Source organism: Schistocerca gregaria, chromosome 1 (genome assembly GCF_023897955.1).
Source record: "Schistocerca gregaria isolate iqSchGreg1 chromosome 1, iqSchGreg1.2, whole genome shotgun sequence".
Lineage (NCBI taxonomy): Eukaryota > Metazoa > Arthropoda > Insecta > Orthoptera > Acrididae > Schistocerca > Schistocerca gregaria.
The window spans coordinates 696,865,053-696,889,734 of record NC_064920.1 but is presented as its reverse complement, the minus strand read 5'-3'; the positions used below and the strand labels follow the sequence as shown (position 1 = coordinate 696,889,734).

Sequence of the window (24,682 nt, the reverse complement as noted above, 5' to 3'; positions counted from 1 at the left end):
AGACAACCTTTCAAGTTCAACGTTTCACTATTTCATTTGATCCGTTAATTAAATGGAAGAACTCTGAGATTTTTTTAAAAAAAGACCTGGACTGTTACACTTTGTTGCTGAATACTATATTTCTTGTAGCGTAAACAGGACTAGAATCGTGAATGGTTGAGCTCGTAGCGGACTGTGATTTGTTAGGGCAATCCCGGGGCACAGTGAGCCTTTGGCTGCGCAGCGGAGTCTGCTAGGAGTGTTCGGAGTTGCGACTGTTTGCGCTGAGGGAAGTGCCTCAAAGAGGATCTGGAGAGGCAGGAAACTTGGGCCCGCGGCACAGTTCCGCGGGGTGGAGGTGATGACGTTTGCCAACGCGGCGTGGCGCCGCGGCGGCTTCCTAATTGCTGCACTCCGCCAGCCGCCACCTTGTCTGTCGCCGCACGGCAGAGGGAGGAGCGAGGAAGCGAGTGCCCTCGACAGGCGCGCGGATTGCTGCCGACGGAACGAGAGGCCGGTCTACAGCACTGCACGTGCGTCTTAATGGAGAGGTTCCCACCAGCCGGTCACAACCATTAGCCGCGTATACACTTACGCATCGTGTTATGCCAGTCCACATTAAGAAGCTGTTGTTGTTGTCGTCGTCAGTCCCTTGCAAGCCTGCTCTTCTCTGTAGAACTACTGAAATCTACATCCACTTACCGTAAGCAGCCCTTCGTCTCTCTCGGCAATTTTTATTCTCACACCTCACTCCGTTATCTATATGGTCGTCCTCTGATGCCTCACGATGTGACCTGTCAGATTATCAAATTACGCCGTAACTTTCTTTTTTCCCCATTTCGATGCAGTACCTCTTCATTAGTTAACTGATCTATTCAGCTCTTTAACCTTCTGTGCCATAAGATTTCAAAAGCTTTTTTCTTCTATTTATCGACCCCAATTCACTTCCATACAAGGCTACAGTCTGTACAAGTACTTTCACAAAAAGACTTGCAAACACTTAAATCAGTGCAGGACGGTCGGAACCAGTTTTAAAAGCTTGAACGAGAGTGTCACGGAAGGTTGTGCTCAAAAATAATTCTTAAAAACAGATACGTTGCGCTGTTTCAGAGTTAATTAGGTTTGAAGTTAGCTAGTCAGAACACGGCGAGTAAATTCAAGAGTCCCGACAGATACAATTAGTGTCAGTTGCTCTCTTAACGTAGATATTAACACACGAGAGTGTTCAGCGTTCGGCTCGAGTTCGGTCCTTACTCCCATTCCAGGCCCAACTTTTGTGTCGCTCTCTTGTTCAGTTTCAAAATACCAATCGAAGAGCACGTTCGGCGACAGCGCCTCTGGCGAGCTGCTTGAATTTGTGCGCGTAACAGCCTGATTGGCTGACTTCAACGCTAATGAACTCGCAAACGGCGCAACACATCCAATTTCTTTTTTCCTTAACAACTATTCCTCAGCACAGCCTACCACGCAACACCCTTACACGCACTGCAGACTAATTTCGACCGCTATGTATGCGATGACAACACATTTCTATACTTCAAAAACGCTTTTCTTGCTCAAGACACAAAGGAACTAATGACATTAACTGCTAGGGGGGCGATGATTTAGATCAACAGGGAAAATGGAAAATTTGTGCCGGTCCGAAACTCGAACTCGGATGCCCTGTTTACTAGACACTGGCCATCGCAGCTGACGGGCTACACTAGTATGCCTCCTGTCAGACCCACATTCTCAGTTTATCCACACACTAATGATGCTATTGAAAGCTTGCATGTAATATCCCCTCTACTTCGCTCATCGTGTTATTTTGCTGCCCAAGTAGCAAAACACATCTATTTTTCGCGTTTATTAATACCAATGGTATACTCGATCGATTTTCCTCTAGCAAATCCGTATATTCAATATTTGGGCGAACCAACTGTGTTTGACACAACCCCGAATTGTAGAAGTACATGAGATAGGCCACAGATTTCACCCTATTTGTGCATGGTGACTGTGATAATGTAAGACTAATTGTGAGGAGTACTTCCGAAGGGTCGTGTTTTTCATACAGTAAAATCGATGATCAAGGAAAACAAAACTGAGAAGGTGAAATCCTTTCTGCACAGCCGTAAGAGGTCTGCCGAAGACAACCACCTCATCCGACTGACATTTCACTACAATAAAATTATATGTACTATACGTATTGAGAAGGTTAATATTTACCTCACGGTAATGAATAATCTGCTGATGGTGGAATGCATACCGTAACCTATGCACTCTATGCCGATAATTCCGACAATGCACCGAGCAAGAATCCTTAACAGTAAGGCCGTGGACTTGCATTCTGGAGGATTATGTCTCAAATCTTCTTCCAGTCGTTCAGATTTGGGATTTCTGTGATCTATTTAAATAGCTTACGCAAATTGCCGAGTTGGTTCCTTTCAAAAGTATGTGGCTGATTAGCTTCACCCAATCCAGCTAGAGCTACGACATCACCGACGGGACGTTAAACACTTCCGTTCATTATTTACCAGTAATGCAGAAAGTTTTTTTTTTCCCTTCCAAATCAACTGTATTCCAACTGTCTATGATGGAAGGGTGAATGTGCTATGGTGCATGTGTTGTGACCTCCGTCACAGAGGCCAGCGCTGAAATGTTTTATACTCAAATAATTCCAGCAATTTATGTTTCATCTTTTGGTTGAGAACATGTGTCGCTGGTAGATACATCAGTAAAGTCCTATTTGAGTGCAGAAACGTGTGGCCAAATACATCAACATACAACTTGTAAGACCTGTATATTTCTATTGTCTATTGTCAAACCACAATTTATGAAAAATGTTTATATTTTATTAATAGGATTAAGTAGGAATAATTAATATTTGTCGTGTTGGAAATAATTGTGGTAGCATGGAATGTCTGCATCAAAGTATTGTTCAAAATGGTTCAAATGGCTCTGAGCACTACGCGACTTCTGAGGTCATCAGTCGCCTAGAACTTAGAACTAATTAAACCTAACTAACCTAAGGACATCACGCACATCCATGCCCGAGGCAGGATTCGAACCTGCGACAGTAGCGGGCGCTCGGCTCCAGACTGTAGCGCCTAGAGCCGCAGGGCACACAAAGTATTATCGTCAAGAGAGAGACCGCACATTGATATAATTTTAAAAAGGGGAGAGAGACAACGTATGGATACATTTTAAGAAAAGAGCGAGAAAGACCACGCATTGATACATTTTGTAATGGTAGCAGGGATTGTCTGCACTAGAAAGCATTGTTGGCAGGAGATACCGCACTTAAGCGTTCGTAGAAAGTCAGTAGTAAGCGAGATGTGAAGCGAGTCGGTAGCAGGTCTGAAGCGAGAGGTTGAGAGGAGTGGTGTGCCTGCCAGCCACTAGCTATGATTTACAAGAGATTATAAACGGATGTACAGATACATCAGCTAACTATGATCATAAGAGGAACTAATATTGTTGAATTAATTTTTTGAGAAACTCAAGACTAGTGAAGGTATGTTTGCGCATTGCTAGTTGTAAGTTTATTGTAAAAATTATGTCCCATTTGAACGTTTGTAAAATCATTTGATTCAGAATATAATTAATTTTTGCCAGCTTATTGCATTACTGATTATAATCAATCTCAAAAACCATCAACGTAAAACTTCGCAAAATTTTATTGTTGTCAAGAAAAAGTTTAACTATGAATTACGTAACTTCAGTCAAATTAATTAAAGAATAATGTCAGCTCTGGTAAGAAATACAGCCACTTATTATGACAGCCCACCAGCAGCTAACAGAATATAAGTATATTAATGTCGCAGTTCGATGTAGCAGTCAGATGGCAATCCAGTAGCAGTAGGTAAAGAACAGTTTTGGGTTATTGCAGGTAACGACTGAGGGCCACGACGACGACACATTCTATGTTTCATCGAAATAATCAGCAAATTACTTTTAATAAGCAGCATTTAAATTTGTATGCGAAGATTGAGAAAATTTCAAAGGGAAGACTTCATTTCTTATAATTAAGCAAGAGATAGAAACCCAAAGGGAAGGTTTCATAGGTTATTGTAGAAGGGAACAATGTCGAGAAGACGGGAAGGTTTCAAACTGAACACTTTTATTGTGCTCGTTGGGTACCTGTGTAACACGGGGAACTTACAACAACAGCAACACCGTTGGGGAAGTAAGTTACACGGACAGAGGGAATGAACCCAATACATCTTTTACACGAGATTGTTGACAGTGTAAAAACTTGTAAAGGTACAAAATTTTTGCGCATTAAACGTTACTGTAATAATGAAGGCATGGTAGCTGTAGAAACAATCGTCAAGTGTGTGGTTACTGAACTGGAGCCAGTCATGTAAGTCGTTAGAGTCGTCCGTAATGCTTCACGTATGACGACCATTGATTCGAGTAATGTATCTTCTACACGATTGCGAAAACCTGTTACTTCTTAGCGAATAAACGCGCCGGCGTACACTAGTTGAAATTCCATTGCAACTTGTGAAACAGTGTTTAGTGGGTTTCTATCAAAATTTTGCATCAGAGACGAGCTGCAGTTATGCAAGAATTACTACCCGAAAAAAGTACATGACGCGTCGCTTTCAGCTCTCTATTTCAAGAGCCGAAGGATTTCCTGTTCCCAGAATTCCTGTGGCTGTGACAAGAGCCAGCCCTCCGCTGTGTCCTGCAGTTCGTCGTCCGAGTAGGAGCATTTGTATTTGAGATGCTTTTTTTAGCGAACCAAACGTATGGGAGTAGCAGGGCGATCTGTCTGGACTGTAAGGCAGATACTCCTGCTAATCCCACTTGAACTCTAAGTGACCTTGGAGACGTCGACAAACGTTATCGTGGAGCAGATTCACTCCCTCCATTAGCAGTTCACGCCTTTTACTACTGACGGACTTGCAGAGACTATGGAGTGTCTCACAATACACGTCACTGGCGTAATTTTTGTTTAATCAGTGATTGGCATATTAGACACAGAAGAAGACAACTATGTTTTATTACTAGCTTAAAACCTTAAGTATAATTAATCAGCAGTATACTTGTACATACCAAATGCGGCTCCCGCATTTGCGATGCATTAGTTAATCAGTCAGCTTACCTGCAACAGAAGAGAAAATCACATTACCACATGTCACTTTACAGGGGTTTAATTTTCTCTATGACGCCGAAGTGCAATGCCAAGTGTTTACATAATACAACCATAAATACTTCACACACGGTCCAGTCACAGTAATGTGACCACTGCCTATATTCGATGTCAACGTGCAGTCACCACACAGATATGGCAGGTGGCTGAACTAGCAGAGGAGGGTGGAGGGTACATAAGGCACGTCGAGAGGGGGGGAGGGGTCGCGGCAAACAGTGCAGTCGATGTCGTAATGCGACAATTTACTTGACGCCCAAAGGGGCACGTTCACTGGGTTTTGGGACATAGGTGGCAGCATTTCCGAAACGTCTAAGCTTGTAAAATGTTCGTGTGCGCTGTCGTTAAAGCATCCCGTGCACGGCAAAATGGAACTATCCAAAACCGGCGCCGAGTTAACCGCGGTGCACTACGGACCAAAGATGACAGAGGTGAACGACGGCAGCAGTGATGTGTACGGACCCATAGGTGTGAAACTGCCGAACAACTGATCGCCTAGATGAACCGAGGGGCTAACAAAACTGACTCCTCAACGACCATTCGGCGAACGTTGCTGCGTATACGCCTCCGCAGAATGCGCCTGGTTCGTGTACCCACACTGACTGCTGCTCATCAGGGACAAAGATTCGGATTTGCAAGCCAACCGCATCTAGACGTCCACTGAGTTGGCGTGCACGGTGTGAAATGACTCAAAGCAAACAGCATGCATGCGTTATAGTATGGAGAATGTTTTCGAGGCATTCCCTGGGTAATCTCGTCATTCTTGGAGCCACAAGTATACATTTATCCTTAGGGACTATGTCCACCCCTACGGTCATACGACCGTGGATGTAATAGATTGTCTTCGAGCGACAGGAATAAACCTCCAGTAGATCTCTCTCTCTCTCTCTCTCTCTCTCTCTCTCTCTCTCTCTCTCACGGCACACTTCGGATATTCTGTGTAGCGTAATTTTTGGCATATTAGTCACAGAAAAAGACTACTATGGCACGATGGCATCTGTCAGCGCGACAATGCTCGCGTCACACAGGTCGCAGTGTGCGTGCGTCGTTCCGACTTCGGAGAGCTTCAGGATGAGTTTAATTTACTCCCCTGGCCATTAAACCCCCGGATTTAAGACCCATCGAGAATCTGTGAGACCACCTCGGTCGGGTTGTTGGTGCCACGAATACTAAACCGAGAACCTAGCGCACCTCCCTACCGCACTGGAATCGGCAAGACTCCACATCCCACTCGGTGCCTTCCAGAATCTCACTGACTCTCTCCATGCATGTTTCTTAGCGGTAAGGGCTGCAAATGGTGGTTATTTGGGCATTTGACAGGAGGATACATTAATAGCGTTGGACAGTGTGATTCGAACTGTACAGGAGTCCTTGAAAATGAAATGTTAATTGCTATACAGCAGTTGTATATTTTTTCCATTTTATGCTGGGCGATCAGCCCAGTAGCGTTTACCACGAACTAAAATATACTAAATGTAAGAATAAAACAGTAAAAGGCAGTTATGGAAGCTACAGTGTATTTTGTTGCCATACTTACATACTTTTCGGAAACAATTGACTAGCGTGGTAAGAAAGACAAGCACTAAGATGTGCTTATTCCTTAAGAAGTTATCAAAAATGCAACGGCAGTAACTGAAAGACAGAGCGAGATGGCGCAATGGTCAGCACGGTGGGCTCGCATTCGCTTCGAACTTACTGTTTCGTTTTCCGTGGTTTCCCTCAATCGCTCCAGGCAACCGCCGGAATGGTTCCTTTCGAAGGGCGTGGTCGATTTCCTTCCCCATCCTCAACACTATCCAAGCCTGCGCTCTGTCTCTATAAATACCTCGATTTCGACGGACGCTAAACCTTAATCTTCCTTCCTTCCTTCCTTCTTTCTTTTTCTACCGAAGGGCATGGATCATCGAAATTTTGAAACATAAACTTATGTCTTAAAGACTGCGATTTAGGAAATGCAACAGGTCTACTAAAGGGTCTGATTACACTACGCTTGTTGGCCGTCTTCTGCAATATTGCTGTGCTGTGTGGGATACGCATCAACATGACTGACGAAGAACATCAAAAAAGTTCAAAGAAAGGGCCGCTCGTTTTTTATTATCGCAAAATAGGGGAGACACAGATATGACACGCGAATTAGAGTGTCAATTATAAAAACAAGATCTCCTCGAGAAATTTTAATCACCAATTTCCTCCTCAGAGGAATCATTAACTCTCACGACAAGACGTAAGTGTTAAAATTTCCCGTGCGTTATTCGAGAGCGGAACTGTAGAGAAATAGCTTGACATGGGTCAATGAACCCTTTGTCAGGTACTTAACTGTGAACTGCAGAGTAATTATGTAGATGTAGCCAACTTTAACAGTTTCACTGTCGCCTTTTGTGTTGCGTCTGGTGCCAACTATACAGCGTGGATGACAGATATAATGTTCTGACGCTGCTGGATACGGAAATGAATGGTACGGCGAAGCGATGTATTTTATTTCGCTTTTGCAAATTTCGCTTTCTTAAAAAACCTATTCTGTCCTTACAAACAATCGCACGTAAGTGAGTACTGTAAGGCAGAGTTTCTACATGAACCACTTCCTCTGCAAACTTACACCACGGTGTCCTGTCGAGCTACTGAGACGGAAAATGTTAACCGCCAAGTGGCTCACTGAAAGAGAGGCCTCAAATATGACACTTCCTAAGTGCCGATTTTGAACTGTCATAAGATTCTGTAATTAATCTAGTATAGAATAATAAAGATATACAATGATGCTTTTTATGTAACCGGTAATGTGCATTCTTTTTACACTACTAGTTCACAGACAATAAGTAAGTTCAAGACATTCAAAATCGCCAAGTAGAGCTCGAATTTTTTTTTTCTAAAAGAGCTTCATAATCGCGGTACATAACAGTGTCAAGAAGTGTTGTAAATGAACCTTAGAAATAGCGAGGGAGAAGCTGCTAGAATCATATAGTGACGTAAAGGAAAAAAGGAATTATTTGTTGAGGGTGCAGTACTAAGGGCGGAGAGAAAATACACTGCTGACCCGACTATTACGAAGATAAAAAGTCATTTTCATCGCAAAATTATACTATTTTAATTCGATTACGAAAGATAATTCATGGAAAATGATACCAAATTACGGAAAGAGATTTTTAAAGTACAGAAAAAAGGCAGATGAATTTTATTTATCAATGGACTACCAGATATTGTATGATCAATAGTGTTTGTAAGTAATTTTTTCCTAAATAGTGGATGATACGCCCGCATACAACAAGCCCTCAGATTGGAACTAAATGTATCACAGGTTGTTGCTATTTAACTTTAAACATCGGTAAAGTCTGCGTAGAAGAATGTTCTGAATAGCAGGAACATGTATGTGCGGCGGTGGCGTACGTCGATAGTGGCTTCCTTGAAAGAGAGAACATGTTATAACGACTAGTTACGAAATGTACCCTCACGACAAGAAAGTAACCTGTGACTGTAATAATAAATTGTCATATCGAATCAATTACTACACAACACTGAAATTTAGAAGAATTGATGAGCTGTATCCGAGACACAGATCAACCAAATATGCTCAAATACTACTGAGATTTGTTATAGCCGTGGTGTCTTCTGAATAACAACTACCCCGTTCCAGTGGACGAGAAAAGTTCATCGTACATCGCCAGAACGAGCTGGAACCAAGCCAGGAAGCTGTAACGCAGTGGCGTGCGTCGGATTATGCTAAACAGCTGATTTATAAAAGTGGGCGACCAGTGAACGTATGTCTTCCCAGGACGCCGGAACGCAGATTCTGCTTTTGTCTTCCTGTTTCTCCTCCTTCTCCTCTTCCTCCACGCCGTTCTCTCTCGTTGTCCTCTCCGTCTCCTGCATCGCCCTCAGCCGTTTTCTAGACAAATCTCAGTCAACAAAGGCCCGTTATCTGCGAGACGCTAGAGAGCGGTAATACCGCGGAAGGGCGGCGTCAGCACGCCGTCTGACGGGGGGAGGTGTGGGTGCGTGGGGAGAGGGCTAGGAGGGGGAGGGGGAGATAACGCGGGCATCCGGCACAAAGGCTGCACGCCGCGTGGCGGCCGGCGTCACCGCACAAACAAAAACTTCCGAATGCATCACATCACTCATGGACAGATACGATTATCGGAGCGTCATTTCCTGTTTATCGCTATCAGTGCGGGAACATTGTCGAAATGGAGTAAGACAGGTGTTCCTCACGGACGTTACAGTGGCTTGTGACTATGTGTATTGTACTTACATGACTTGGTAGAAAACAACAGTACATAAAACCGCCCGTCCGGTAACAATTTTGTTGCCAGACAAGCAGTTTTGTTAGGAAAGCGCTGCTTTCCTAAATCAACTCGTGCTGAGGACACGGATGGAGCTACTCCTCAGTATAAACATAAGCGATGAAGCCTACATTTTTATTTATTTTTCATTTTTATTTTTTTAAGATCAGGAGCGTGTCACAAATTTCACGCGATCCCGATGTTGGCGGTGTGGGGCATTTTTTGTTCGTCACAACACTGTTCAAACGCGGCAGAATCGACCTGTGAGCATTGTTTATCCTTCGCTTTCTCTTCCTGGTATAAATGAACTTTGTAGGTCCAGTGGTTTATGGCACAACAAGATGCACTTAGCGATCTGTCATCATAAGCCTTTAAAAATAAAGGTTATGACAAAAGAGAGAAGTGAGAATTCTTAATATGTGTCATATAGTCGCGTAATCGACGGCTACCGCAAATTTGCTACAGAATGGCAATACTACGCCATGCAGAAAGAATTTAATCATGTAGTTGGGAATGAAAGGGGAAAAAATTATGATCGACATACAGGTTTCTTTGTTCTGTACATCAAGAGGTACTTTGTGCTATATATGCAGGCACAAGCACGTGAGGAATATTTGAACATCCTGAACGGATTACAGACTTGTCATTTTAACTGGACTTAACTGCACACTGATCACCGTAAGACATTGGAAGGTGAGGAACAATTCATTTCTGATTTGATGGGGATACATTTAAAGTGAAAATCGCGTGATAAAAAAAACTGCCTGTTTCCCTAACCTCAATGGCGTGAAAGTGAATGGGAGTATTGAAGTGCCCCTGAAAGAACTATAAGGACAGTTTTCTAAACGTTTTGAGGACAGTGTAACTCTTCCATCTGTGTTCGAGCTGTTCTCGAGACCGTTTCCCATTTCAGCTGAAAGACCCACTGTGCGTGCGCAGATGTAACAGATTCACCTGCGAGGTAATTCCTGTTTTTATGACAAATCCTTTTACGTCGAAACTGTCCAGGATCTTTACATTGCTTTCCTCAGGTAGAGTTCCCATGTCTCCATCATGAGCCTACAAAGGTGCGACAATATTTCGATCAACATATGTTTCTCATAGATCTTTTTTCGGTTATGAAACTAACTGTATCAGGATTGTGTGTCAACCTGAGTGCGAAAACCTGTGACATTGTCTGTGTCTGTGTCTATGTCTATGTCTGTCCATAAGGCGACAATGTGTTCCACATAAAAATCTTCAGTGGACCAAAAATAATTAAATACTTCAAATCATTTTTTATTTCTGTTGTTAACAAATGTGAAGTATAAAACCGAGTCGTATGCAGGACGGCTGCATTGCCATTTAAATGCGGCGCGTTGGCAATTTCGCCCTCTTCCCTTCCCCATGCTGTGGAAATCGTGTCAGCGCATGGCTAGCATGCCAAAATATTTTCCTTTCCTGTTTTAGGTGATTCAAACTTCATGTTTCTTTTGCTTGTATGCAACATTTCGAATGAATCCAACAGGTGGGCGAGCTTTAGTGAAGCATCGAATGGCGTCTTCACAAAGAACATACTGTAATTCAGTTCTTGTTTGTGGAAAAAGAAACTGTGGTGACTATTCACAAATGCTCTCCGCAGTGTACGGCAACGACGGAATTGACAGGAGTGTTGCTGGGCGATGAGGAAAGAGATTAAAAACGTAAGAAAGTGCAGAAACTGAGCTCCAAATGAGACCCGTTCAGGACGTCCTGGAACAGCAACTGCTCGCGACATGCTGAATCGTGCGGATGCCAGTATTCGCGAGGACCAGCCCATCACAACTCGACAACCACTGCACTGGTACCGGAGAGCATTGGGAGTGCGAGTGCAGTGACAGATTCTTGGGTATTAAAAGGCGAGCTTAATATGGGTTCCACGAATGCTCACAACAGACCACAAGACTCAAAGAAAAGCCAATTAATACGGATGTTGCAGCAGTCTGAGGCTACTGCAGAAACCATACTGTCACAGATCGTTTCAGGCGAAGAAATCTGGGTTGCATCACTTCGAGCAACAAACAAAAAGGCACCACTCACAATCACCAAAAAAGAAGATATTCAAGGCATCTCCCGTTGCACGTGACATCATAATCGATGTGTTACCAAGACAGTCAACCATTCATTCAGAGGCTTACTGGAAGTCTCGGAACAAACCGTTTCCGACGTGTTCGGTCTGACAAGAATCCAAAAGAAATCTATCTCCAACATGGCAATGCAAGCTCAGACACAAGTCTCGTAACACGGGAACACATTACCAAACTGGGTCGAACGTAATTGGAGCATCCACCCTATAACACAGACTTGACGCCCCTCGGACTTCGACTTATTTGGTCCACTTACGATTAACAGTGTTGAGATTCGTTGATGACACATTAAGATTCGTTGAGTGGAGAAGAATTACATTCCAGGATCTATTAATGGAATGAACAGTCCAATGAATATACAATACGGACTGAGTGTAACTGGAAGACAGACGAAAGTAATGAGAAGTAGCAGAAAGGAGAACAGCGAGAAACTTAACATCATAATTGGTGACCCCGAAGCAGATGAAGTAAAGGAGTTCTGCTACCCACGCAACAAAATAATCCGTGGCGGACGGAGCAAGGAGGATATAAAAAGAAGAATAGAACTGACAAAAAGGGCATTCCTGACCAAGAGAAGTCTACTAGTATCAAACGTATGTCTTAATTTGAGGAAGAAATTTCAGAGAATGTACGTCTGAAGCACAGTGTCGTATGGTACTGAGACATGGAAACGGGAACAGAGCAGAAAATAAGCATTTGAGATGTGATGGTACAGAAGGATGTTGAAAATTAGGTTGATTGTTAAGGTGAGTAATGTGGAAGTTCTCCGCATAGTCGGTGAGGAAATTAATAAACGGAAAACATTGACAAGAAGAAGAGACGGGATGATAAAACATACGTTAAGACCTCAGAGAGTAACTTCCATGGTATTAGAGAGAGCTGTAGAGAGTAAAAATAGTAGAGGAAGACAGAGACTGGGAGACATCCAACAGATAATTGGGGACTTTAGTTGCAAGTGCTGCTCTGAAATGAAAGGGTTGTGCGCAAGAGATGAATTTGCAGCGGGATGCATAAAAAAGTTATAAAATGATGACTCAAAGATTCTCTACGTGAGATACGCTCTTAAGTCGATGAGGGCGTAATCCATATAGTGAAAACATGACCTACCAGTCTAAGAACTACCACCCAGTCGTGCTACTGAGCACAAGTTCCTTGGAATAATTCTATACAATCCGATTAGTCCAGTAATATTTCAGAACCTTCCTCTTGAGCAAGCTGGATTCCGCCCAGGACGGAGCTGCGCTGATGAAGTCTTATCTTCAACAACGTTTATTGGAGCATGATACCAGATTAGGCAGGAAACAGTAGTTGCTTTCGTCGATCTAAGTGCAGCATATGGCACAGTTTGGCGGCATGGAGTGCTTTGTAAATTATTGCAACCTGTCCCATGCAAACGGACAACAAAACTAATTGACAACATAACTGGGAGGACATTTATTGTAACTACAGAAAAAGACACAAACTACCCAGAAGTAATGAATAATGGCTTACCACAGGGATCCGTCCTAACTTCTGCTCTAGATATCTTAATCCACTATTTCCGCAAGCCGGCCTAGGTGACCGAGCGGTTCTAGGCGCTACAGTCTGGCATCGCACGACCGCTACGGTCGCCGGTTCGAATCCTGCCTCGGGCATGGATGTGTGTGATGTCCTTATATTAGTTAGGTTTAAGTAGTTCTAAGTCCCATAATGCTCAGAGCCATTTGAACCATATTTCCGCAAATGGAGGTTTCAACCAACATAAAACAAAACAGAAGTTTCATGTTTTCAGCTGTCCAACGGAATGGCACACAGAGGCATCGATGTCTATTTTGAAGGAGACAAAATTCATCATAATATTCATTCAAAATGCCTTGGGATCGCGTTAGACAGGACACTTTCTTTTCAGGAGCACTGGACACGAACATCCGCTAAGCTCAAAATCAGAAACCACATTCTCCATAAACGCTGCGGCTCTCATTGGGGATCGTCAGCGGACACACTCTGGGTATCAACACTCGGCTTGGTACACTCAGCAGCAAAGTACGGTGCGCCTGTCTGGCTTAATAGTCGACAAGTAAAAAAGATAGACGTACAACTCAACGAAGCCATGCGCATTGTTAGTGGGTCAATACGATCTACTCCCACATACTGGCTACCTATCTTGAGCCACGTTCCACCTCTTGATAGCAGACGGAAGAGCCGCTATTGCGTGAATACCAGGAGATTGCTAATAACACCGCCCTTCTCTGGACGACCTATTCCCAGCGGAGCGAAAAAGACTAAGAGCAAGACATCTCACTCTCATCATGGCCAGTAGTATTCTCATGGACACTGAATTCAATACCATCGATATGGAAACACTGCTTGCACCAGAAGTGTTCCCCACAACTCTTGAAGCTGCCTTGCGCCCAGAAGAAACCCGTTGGATTCGACCAGCCTCGGGCAATTTGAACAATCTTCAACCGCATCCGAACGGGCCATGAACGATGTACAGACACTTTCTACAAGTGGGACAAATCTTCATCACCATCCTGTCACTGTGGTGCAGAACAATAAACAGTTGCCCATGTGTATTGACATGTTCCGCACGTGCCTACAAGGGCCCTTTCCAAGATTTCCTCACATCGACGAGTAATGTTATGAAGTACATAAAAGACTTTGATATCCATCAATAGCTGTTGTTATTTGTGTTATTTTATGCTGGAGAGCTGTGCTTAAATGTCAACGTGTAGTAGTTTTGTATTCTGTGCATATGTACTACCATACGATAAATAAATAAATTAATGACCTACAAGCACAGGACTAAAGCTTTTACCAACAGGGAATTCACGCTCTTATATAAAGAAGGGTAAGGCCACAGAACGTGGGGGAGCCTATGTAGAAAAATAGCACATGTAAGAGAAATGTTGACTGATACTGTCACCAAATTCCAACTTAAGAAATAATATTTTCTGAGAAAAAACTGCGTCACATTATTTATTGAATGGCCCTTGCACAAAGCACAGCATATCTTACTTTCTAATACGAGAAACAACTTTAGTGTGTTCAGTGTATTCTGGGAGAGTAAGAAATTAGCCTATAAAATTCCATTTACAACTCTGTTATTTTAGAAAGAATAAACTGGAAGTGATAAAATTCTGTTGAAACAGCAGGCAAAAAGTAAAACTCAGGTATCGTAAATCCGAATAAAAATATAAATTAGTTAGCTTTCAGTACACCGTATAACGCTGGGCAAGATCTGTGCTAAGAAAACTTCGAGAAACTTGTTCCTTAAACTAAACTAATCTTTGTATCTTGTGAATATACAGATGCTACTTAAGGCGTGGGGTTTGACATTTTGGCCTGCAGTCTAAACATTGGGACCCTTGTTAAAATGTCTCAGAGAAGTGGCAAAGATGAAGCAAAAATATTACGCACAAAACTGTTAAAGTCGCTGAATTGCGTATTCGCGCAGACAAACTTCAAATCGAATGCATGACTTTACGAGAGCAAGATGGAAAGCAAGCCTAAAAAATAATTATACTGAGTCAGCTCACTGAAAACAAAATTACAACACAACTAGCTGATGGTATTTTGTATTTATGGCAGTTGGAAAAATAAAACTGCTGGACGACCTGCAGAAAATATAAATAGAGGAATAAATCTTGCTTTCGGAACTAAGCTTCTGAGGCGTCTGAAACGCAAAGTTTGCAAAATCTATCAGTATTGCCAGTTTCGACATACTGCATGAGAGACAGGAAAACGAACACGTGGATGACGGAACACATCAGAATCGTGATAATGACTGCTGAGAAAACGAAATGGAAATAGGCAGGACATGCAGCCAGACGAATTGATAGTACATAGATCAAGATAGTTCTTGGCTGCATCCCAAGAAATAAGAAAACACCAAACTGACGACACCATGGATGGTAGGTATACAACATTAAACACAGATGCGTGAAACTGATAATAGTAATGTATGCGGATGTCTGGAGGAAGCCTTCAGTCAGCTGCTGCTGATGATAACTGGCTAATGATGATGACAGGTATAACCCTCATAAAAATATTAAGTAGAAACTAAGACTGTTGGTTAACTACGTACACTTATTAGAATTATATATTAATACCTTCAGCTGTTGACGGGTAATGATATATCAACGGGGAGAGGTGAAAATGTGTGCCCCCATCGGGGCTCTAACACGGGATCTCCTGCTTACATGGCAGACGCTCTATCCATCTTTTTTATATCATTTTGCTCTATATTGGTCGATTAATTTGTTCGTGGTGGACGTCCGAAGACACTCGTTCAGGTTGTTCATTGTTTCATATACTCAGTTTTTTTATATATCCATCTGAGCCACCGAGGGATTAGAAGATAGTGCGACTGCAGGGACTATCTTGCGCACGCCTTGTATGTCCACACACTACATTCGTAGTGTCCCACCCCAACACACTCATTACTAGTGAAGACATTCTTACCAAGTCCCGTAAGAGTTCGGGTAATATGTATGCATCCACACAGAAGAGGATGGTCATGGCCGGTATTGCCAGAACTATATACTTACATGGATAGTCCGAAAGAACAGACACCATATCCATGTAAGTATAAAGTACAAGTATGGACCCCAGCTGGGCACCAAGTGTTGTCTGGATGCTACAATCAGCTGGATACGATCGGCTATATACAATTGCGTTACAAATAATTATTGCAGTTATTCTAGAATATTTAGAAGATATCTGACATAACTGAAAAATAAACGCCTGAGAGTAATACTCTTATTGGACCATGGTAAATAAAAAATATGTATTTCAAAAAAATATCGTTCAAGTAATTCTCCACGTTTCACTCTCCACCCTATTGATCTACCGTCTACCACAATGAACTGCTTTCAGTGTTACGACATTTCAGGAACAAGTATTAAACGTAGTCAAGTACAATGTAAGGGCTAGTGCATCAACTAACGTTAGGGATTATATGGACTGGGCGATGTAGGAGTGATATCGAGCAACGTAATTCTTCACATAATTCGCACACTTAATATTATCACGGAGAGTGAGAGCATGCGCCAAGGCATTACGGAAGCGGACACAGCGGGTACCTCTCCGGCGACCAGTCGGGTGCGTTAGCGCTGCCCCTCGTTATTTGTACAGCGGCGTGTCCCTAATGGGCAAAGTCGCGGCCCAGCCGGCACTGCATCAAGAGGGAAATGAGGGAGGCGGCCGCGAGCAGACGCCGCGGCGACACGCCGCCGCCGCCGCCGCCGCCGCCGCCGCCGCAGCCTCCGCGGCGCGACTTGCCACAAAACTTGCTCCTTAATTCAGCAGCAGATAAAGGAGCCGGAGTTATTCTTGCCTCAGTTACTCCAGCAGCTGCCTCGGCGCCAGCGAGTTATTCACATTCCGCGGGCCGCGTCTTAATTAGAACTGCGGAATTATAACAGGCGGGGTATGACCGTGACGAGCAGAAGCGTCTCGCTTTGCGGTGGGAGAGCACTTCATGTTCGCTTGTTCTCTGGAACGAGGCTCTTTTGTTTGCAGTGGTCAGAAACCCCAAGCACATTAGAGCGTGTTTTTCCTACATGGTGGGTTCAGCAGCTAATTTCTTCCTTCCTGAATTTGCTCCTAACAAGGTAGCACAGTTATAAAGACAGTGGGATCGTGTTCAAATACTCGTAGGGCGACTTTCGTTTAATTCCACCTGGTAAACGTCCGCGATGATTTCTTAACACGCCACAGTTGGCTCCTTTTCCAGTCCTTACAAATCTCAGCACGTCCTCTGGCTCCAACGACTTGGATGTTGACTATACGTTACAAGCGAAGCCAGTTTCCTTTTACGTCTCTCCTCAATTACCCTCAGTTCATTCTGTGTAAGATTTTGTAAGACAGTTGTTACTGCCACTAACCATTTTCGTAACTGGCGAAGATGATGGGTACGAAACTCAATGAAACGGTGCGACAAGACGACGCCACCGCTCGGCTGATAACCCGAGAAGAATTCACCATATTTATGTAGTATTATATGGTGCCCCTGATAAGAGTGATACTGATTTTGAACGGCAAACGATGCCGGAACCTACTTTCCGATCACGTGCATCCGTTTGTGTGCCTAAAATCATCTGAAAATTAACCTGTGCCTTTAGTAAGATAATGCATTACTCTATCGCTCCTGACCTATCGAAGGTTTTCGCAACACTCTATGTACATGAGATTGCTTGAGTGGTGCTCCAGGTCACCTGAACTCAAGTCCTATTCAGCACATATGAGACCGCACCGACGGACACGTGCGGGTCTCATTACCATTTCCGACTCACCAGTTCACGGCTTTTGTTGTGCCGTCATGGATCAGAATGGCTGCTCCTCAGTTTTCAGTGTCCTATGGAGATCAAATCCGCATTGACTCGAAAAGTGGTTCAAATGGCTCTGAGCACTATGGGACTTAACATCTGTGGTCATCAGTCCCCTAGAACTGAGAACTACTTAAACCTAGAATGAGATTTTCACTCTGCAGCGGAGTGTGTGCTGATATGAAACTTCCTGGCAGATTAAAACTGTGTGCCGGGCCGAGACTCGAACTCGGGACCTTTGCCTATCGTGGCAAGTGCTCTACCAATTGAGCTACCCAAGCACGACTCACGCCCCGTCCTCACAGCTTTACTTCTGCCAAAGGTCCCGAGTTCGAGTCTCGGCCCGGCACGAAGTTTTAATCTTCCAGGAAGTTACTTAAACCTAATTAACGTAAGGACAAGACACACATTCATGCCCGAGTAACGATTCGAACCTGCGACCGTAGTAGTCGCGCCGTTACGGACTGAGCGCCTAGAACCGCTCGGCCACCCCGGCCGGCCGCATTGACTCGTTGCCGACATCAAGGAGGAAGTTAATTCCACAAGCTACTCGGTTCGTGAGCCTAATTCCATTACTTACCGGTATATTTGAAAATAGAGAAATCTAAACAGAAAAAAATATGCTACTAGTCTGTTCAAAGCCGATTTTTTATTCATATCTCTATATATTCCAATGCACAAAAAGTTAACAGGACACGCAACTTAGACGAACATACGAACTGTTATCAAATAAATTACATGCACTGAAACGCAATAAAAGGATCAATGGGGATGCCACGAAATATTCATTACATTGCAGGGGATAGATCAATGCTGACATTATTTCGTGTCATTGCATTTCATAGATTTCATCCCTAATGATTCCATTCATACTATTTCTGAAATCAATCCTGGTGACTTTCCCTTCGACAATTCAGATTTGTGTGTCTCAGCGAGTACTCTTGCGAATCAGTTATATTTGTATGGTAATCGGTATCCCATGTAATATCCAGTTCAATTTTTCTCAAAATTATTGAACTTTTAAGAGAAATTATTATTTTTTTCTTTATCAAATCGCTTTTATATATCTGCGTACGACTCATGATCGTGTAAACCAAGTCATTATATCCGGTTGAGGTGGCCGAGCGGTTCTAGGCGCTACAATCTGGAACAGCGCGCCCGCTACGGTCGCAGGTTCGAATCCTGCCTCGGGCATGGATGTGTGTTATGTCCTTAGGTTAGTTAGGTTTAATTAGTTCTAGGTTCTAGGGGACTGATGACCACAGCAGTTAAGTCCCATAGTGCTCAAAGCCATTTGAACCAAGACATTATATCGCCGGCGTCAGTACATGCCACAGCACTTTCTTTAGGAGTTATATTACCTTTTGTCACTCTTCTTCTTGATTAGGTTGAGACACAGAGTGGCTCGAATTCTGGCTGCTCCTGTGACTCCTCTTATTGTATAGAGAAACGATTGGATTATCGACTCTGACTTGACTTTGAATATGTTTACACGTATACAAAACACTGCTAGTAATAGTAATAAGAGGAAACATTTTCTACAGGAAAAGGGGGTTAGTAAAATTCTAATACCTAAAAATCACGCTGAAGCCAATCTCCCAGCGATGGTATTCAGAGAATTTAATCGTTATAGCATGACATACCACCACAACACACAGACTACACGGTTCCAGTATGTAGGTCAGTTTAAGGACATGACAAATGATTTACCTCACTTCCATAAACTGCGCGCAACGAATTTCTGCTGGACCAACCGGAGGGTAATGAAAGGTATTCACCAATTCTGAAACTACAAGTAATGAATCAGAGTGGGGAGATAAAGTTAGGCATTCTTTCGTAACTGTTACTGAAATGGCAAAGCAATACAAACAGTATTTTGACAGTAAAGTATCGCAGGCTCACACATAGGCCAGGTGACAAAGTAATCAAACATTGTCACCCTATGCCCTCGTTACTAAATGAACTAAACTAAAAGCGGCAGTTGCATTCTGATCCGTTTATTGTTGCCAAGGATCTGGTAAAATTAAGAGAGTGTATCCTTATCAGGATCTAAACGAGTTCTCCGCACAGAATGTCATCCCAATGTAATTGCTTCAATATGGCAAAATAGAGTAATATACAAACACGTCCCTCTTGGACTTCTGTCTGTACTGAACTCTCTAGGCACCCCCGCCTTTTATCTACACTACTGGCTGTTAAAATTGCTACACCACGAAGATGGCGTGCTACAGACGCGAAATTTAACCGACAGGAAGAAGATACTGTCACATGCAAATGATTAGCTTTACAGAGCATTCACACAAGGTTGGTGCTGGTGGTGACACCTACAACGTGCTGACATGAGGAAAGTTTCCAACTGATTTCTCTTACACTAACAGCACTTGACCGGCGTTGCCTGGTGAAACTTTGTTGTGATGCCTCGTGTAAGGAGGAGAAATGCGTATCATCACGTTTCCGACTTTGATAAAGGTCAGATTGTAGCCTATCGCTATTGCGGTTTATAGTATCGCGACAATGCTGCTCGCGTTGGTCGAGTTCCAGTGAGTGTTAGCAGAATATGGAATCGGTGGGTTCAGGAGAGTAATAAGGAACGCCGTGCTGGATCCCAACGGCATCGTATCACTAGCAGTCGAGATGACAGGCTTCTTATCCGCATGGCTGTAACGGATCGTGCAGCCACGTCTCGATCCCTGAGTCAACAGATGGGGGCGTTTGCAAGACAACAACCATCTGCACGAACAGTACGACGACTTTTGCAGCAGTAAGGACTATCAGCTCGGAGAACATGATTGCGGTTACTGTTAACGCTGCATCACAGACAGGAGCGCCTGCGATGGTGTACTCAAAGACGAACCTGGGTTCACGAATGGCAAAACGTCATTTTTTCGGATGATTAGAGGTTCAGTTTACAGCATCATGATGGTCGCATCCGTGTTTGGCGACATCGCGGTGAACACACATTGGAAGAGTGTATTCGTCACCGCCATACCGGCGTATCACTCAGCGTGATGGTATGGGAAGCCATTAGTTACACGTCTTGGTCATCTATGTTCGGATTGAGGGCACTTTAAACAGTGGACGTTACATTTCAGATGTGTTACGACCCGTGGCTCTACCCTTCATTCGATCCCTGAGAAACCCTACATTTCAGCAGGATAATGCACGACCGCATATTGCAGGTCCTGTACGAGCCTTTCTGGATACAGAAAATGTTCGACTGCAGTCCTGGCCAGCACATTCTCCAGATCTCTCACCAATTGAAAACGTCTGGTCAATGGTGGACGAGCAATTGGCTCGTCACAATCCACCAGTCACTACTCTTGATGAACTGTGGTATCGTGTTGAAGCTGCATGGGCAGCTGTACTTGTACACGCCATCCAAGCTCTGTTTGACTCAATGCCCGGGCGTATCAAGGCCGTTATTACGGTCAGAGGTGGTTGTTCTGGGTACTGATTTCTCAGGATCTATGCACCCAAATTGCGTCAAAATGTTATCATATGTCGATTCTAGTTTAATATACTTGTCTAATGAATACCCGTTTACCATCTGCATTTCTTCTTGGTGTAGCAATTTTAATGGCCAGTGGTGTGTGAGGCAGGCTGCGTAGCAATTTAAATGGCCAGTGGTGTATGAGGAAGGCTGCTTCAATGTGTGTGTCCTTTGGGGCCTGGCATGTGATCATATATGGTTCCCCACCCCCCACCCCCAAAGCCTTCCCCCGCCTTGCGCCTTTTCCATCAGAGTTCACGTGTTACCTCGTGAGTCCACGTAACATTGCCGGCCAACGCACAAGCCACTGCTCTGTCTGTGGCGTCGTCTTTTCTACTCCGAGCGCTTTTTAGAAAAACTTATTCTTTCTGGCTTCCATTCATTGCATTATCTAATTATGCGACACCCCCCCTCCCCCCCCCCCCCTCCCTTACGGATAACTTGTAGGCGTTGTCCTCAGCGACTGCAAATTTTTATACAAGGTTTTTCATAAATTTTATTTCATTAATGGGGAAACATACACATTTGCCTTGCAATAACGCTCAAAAGACGCATGTAACTGCTTTAGAACTGTCCACTACAGGAATACATACAGACCAATCTTTTTCTGTAAGAGAAATATTTAAATTTTTACATTTCACACTAAATATCATTTTACATATTCTAATATCTGAAATAAAGATATATTTTATTTTACAATATGAGACATTTCGTATTATCCCACCATTTCTGTTTTGTGTTGCGGCGCGTATATATACTATTTTACAATCAACTTTAAAATGAATTAGAATTGATACATTAATGTACACTTCATAACACAATTACAATTTTAGTGCCTGAGAGAAGAGCTCTTTACATAAGATCTTTTATGCTTTCTACCAGTGTTATCATTCATCATCGTCTCTTCGTTTTATTTTAACATGTTGATAACCACCACTTCTAACTTCACTTGTTAATGTCTCGCAGGCAGTAGAGATCTGTCAAAAATTCTGTCTTCACTGTCTTTTGACGTGCTTTTCGTAGGATAGTACTTCACTGTACCCCTCTGTGGCCACTGAATTACGATAGGGTTTTTTTACACATATTTTTCTGCACAAATCGTTAGCCACTGTTTTGCGCACAGATCTAAAACAGTCTCGGCAACATTTACATTATTTGCATAGACAAAATAATATGACTATAATTACTACACCAGAGTCCACGAAACTCCAGTAAGAGAGATGACTTGACGAGTTGCTGAAGGCACTTCCCTCCTTGTATTCAATCTCATTTTGTAGCTCATCCAACTTATTCCTTGCAGTTGTTAGGTAATCTAACTGACTAACTCTAGGCTGTATTGGTAATTCCAGCTTAAGATCACTTATATTCTTCCTCTCAATATTCAATATACAGTAGCCATTTCCAAACACAATATCACCAATGGGGATATTTGTTCGTATTATATGTTCAGACTGTATAACTGTCTGAGGCAATATACCCATGGTATTTACCTTTAAGTTTTATCTTCCCCGAGCCTCGGAGTATATCTGTGGGACTTCAGACATGCCAGATGATGGTAATGCCTTCCTCTACCATGGCAACAAACCACCACTCATTAATACTTAATGGTGTCCAGAGACTTTCGTTTAACACTATTAACTTCTGCACGCAATCCTTCGGAATTTCTCTCGGTGGATGTTCCCTCTTAGCCTCACACTTCTCATGATCATACATGAACTAAAGTATAAATACCTACTTGCGTATTCTGAGGCTCTGATCCAACATTTTTCACTGTTCGCTACTTTTTTTCTGGGGCAAAACAGATAAATAAATGTCTCGTTCCGTCTACTTCTAACGGTAACAGGAGTATTCTGTAGAGATTACACACGTCGTTCTTTACTAGAGGGACATTTAACACACAACTTAAAATGTTTTCAGCAATGAGAACATCCAGATCAACGATTCCGATTAATTGGTCTCCTCTATCTACGGTAAGGTCGACATTGAACAGTTTTTCTTCGATGTTATCTTTCATTAGGTCCAGATACTTCACGATCTGAAGTGGACTGACCAGGTGAGGTTACAGAATACCTTCCGGAGCGATGACAATCGCCGATATTAACATATGGTATTCCTGTTATAGCTCACTGAAACTGCTCGCCATTTGTATCAACTGTGCGTTAATGGTGATTAAAATTACGGCTCTCTGTAACCGTTGGTCACTAAAGCTCTCAAATTGTACTATGTGGCAGCGTAATTGATTCATTCTATGCCTAACAATTTCTTCATTTTTCGCAATGGTGCTTACCGCTTGTTTAAAACTAGTCAAGATTGTTGTAACTATAGTCACTTATCTTTCAAAAGTCGGAGTAGCCACTTCTGTTCCCATTCAAAGACATCTGTCTTCGCCTTAAAGTACGTGGCGTCATTTTCGTCTAATGTTCCGAACAGAATCTTATTGACCTCATACACGAAGTTTAAGAGTTCTTGTTTCTTTGACGGGATTCATGCCGTGCCAATTGCGCAGTCAGACCCAGTGCCTTTTCCATTTTTCCAGAGTGCCATTTTAACGAAAGTTCTGCACTATTAAACTCTCTTGCACTCATATTCGATAATGCCAACCTGTCTTTATGAAATGCGATTGCTTGCCTCGCGAGAACCCCAGTGCGCTCAAATTTCTCTCTCTGTTTCATTAAATTAAAATAACTCACAATTTTCCACTTTACACTGTAAATTTTCACTCTACCCGTACTTCATTATCAGTGAAGGTGATGACTGGAACTTCGTTACTTGCGTGTATGATTTTGTCAGTTGTGCTCAACTCCAATGTGCAGCAGGATAACAAGGACGTAGTAGTATGACCCTGAAATGGGGTTTTTGAAAAGTCCTTCTGTTCGTTCGCATGAATTGTAAGATATTTATTTCGTTTCAGACAGATTACAAGCATTAGGCCCCTTTGTTTGTACCACCGAGTAAGGACCTCGCCGTTGTGTATTTAACTTATGTGATCTGCCTCCTCGTACGCTCTCATGAAACAACAGAACCTAATACCCACAACGGAATTCCTTTGGATTCTGGATCCTATCATAGTATACTGTGTTCCTGCACATAAGGGCATTCCTTGCATGCGTCCTTAAGCTCTGACACATAACCATCAAAATTATACCTCACTCCAGCCAGATCTTTCTGTTGTGTTCCTGGAATGTTACATGTTCTTCCAAAGGACAATTCTTGGGGCGTATAAGTCGTCGCACAACGAAGTTTCCCACTTTGTCTGTGCTTTATTTACATAGTGTCGCAATCTCTGTTAATGTTAGATGCGACCTCTCTAACGCTCCATTTGTTTGAGGATGGTAAGTTACCGTCTGTATCTTATCGATACGCAGTAGTTAACATATTCTTTTCACAATCTC

The 24,682-nt window shown here is 43.0% G+C and overlaps 2 protein-coding genes across 2 annotated transcripts in view; both read right to left on the bottom strand.

Moving 5' to 3' along the window:
* LOC126364990 (peripheral plasma membrane protein CASK) overlaps positions 1-5,068 on the bottom strand; it is a 1,315,013-nt gene extending 1,309,945 nt beyond the window's left edge. Inside the window, exon 1 of the mRNA XM_050008113.1 lies at positions 5,020-5,068. Within this exon, the coding sequence (XP_049864070.1) occupies positions 5,020-5,037 (18 nt within the window). The 5' untranslated portion in view covers positions 5,038-5,068. The remainder of the gene's footprint in view (positions 1-5,019) is intronic.
* Positions 5,020-24,682, bottom strand: part of LOC126365127 (peripheral plasma membrane protein CASK-like) — a 1,978,716-nt gene continuing 1,959,053 nt past the window's right edge. The window contains exon 11 of the mRNA XM_050008121.1: positions 5,020-5,068. Within this exon, the coding sequence (XP_049864078.1) occupies positions 5,060-5,068 (9 nt within the window). The 3' untranslated portion in view covers positions 5,020-5,059. The remainder of the gene's footprint in view (positions 5,069-24,682) is intronic.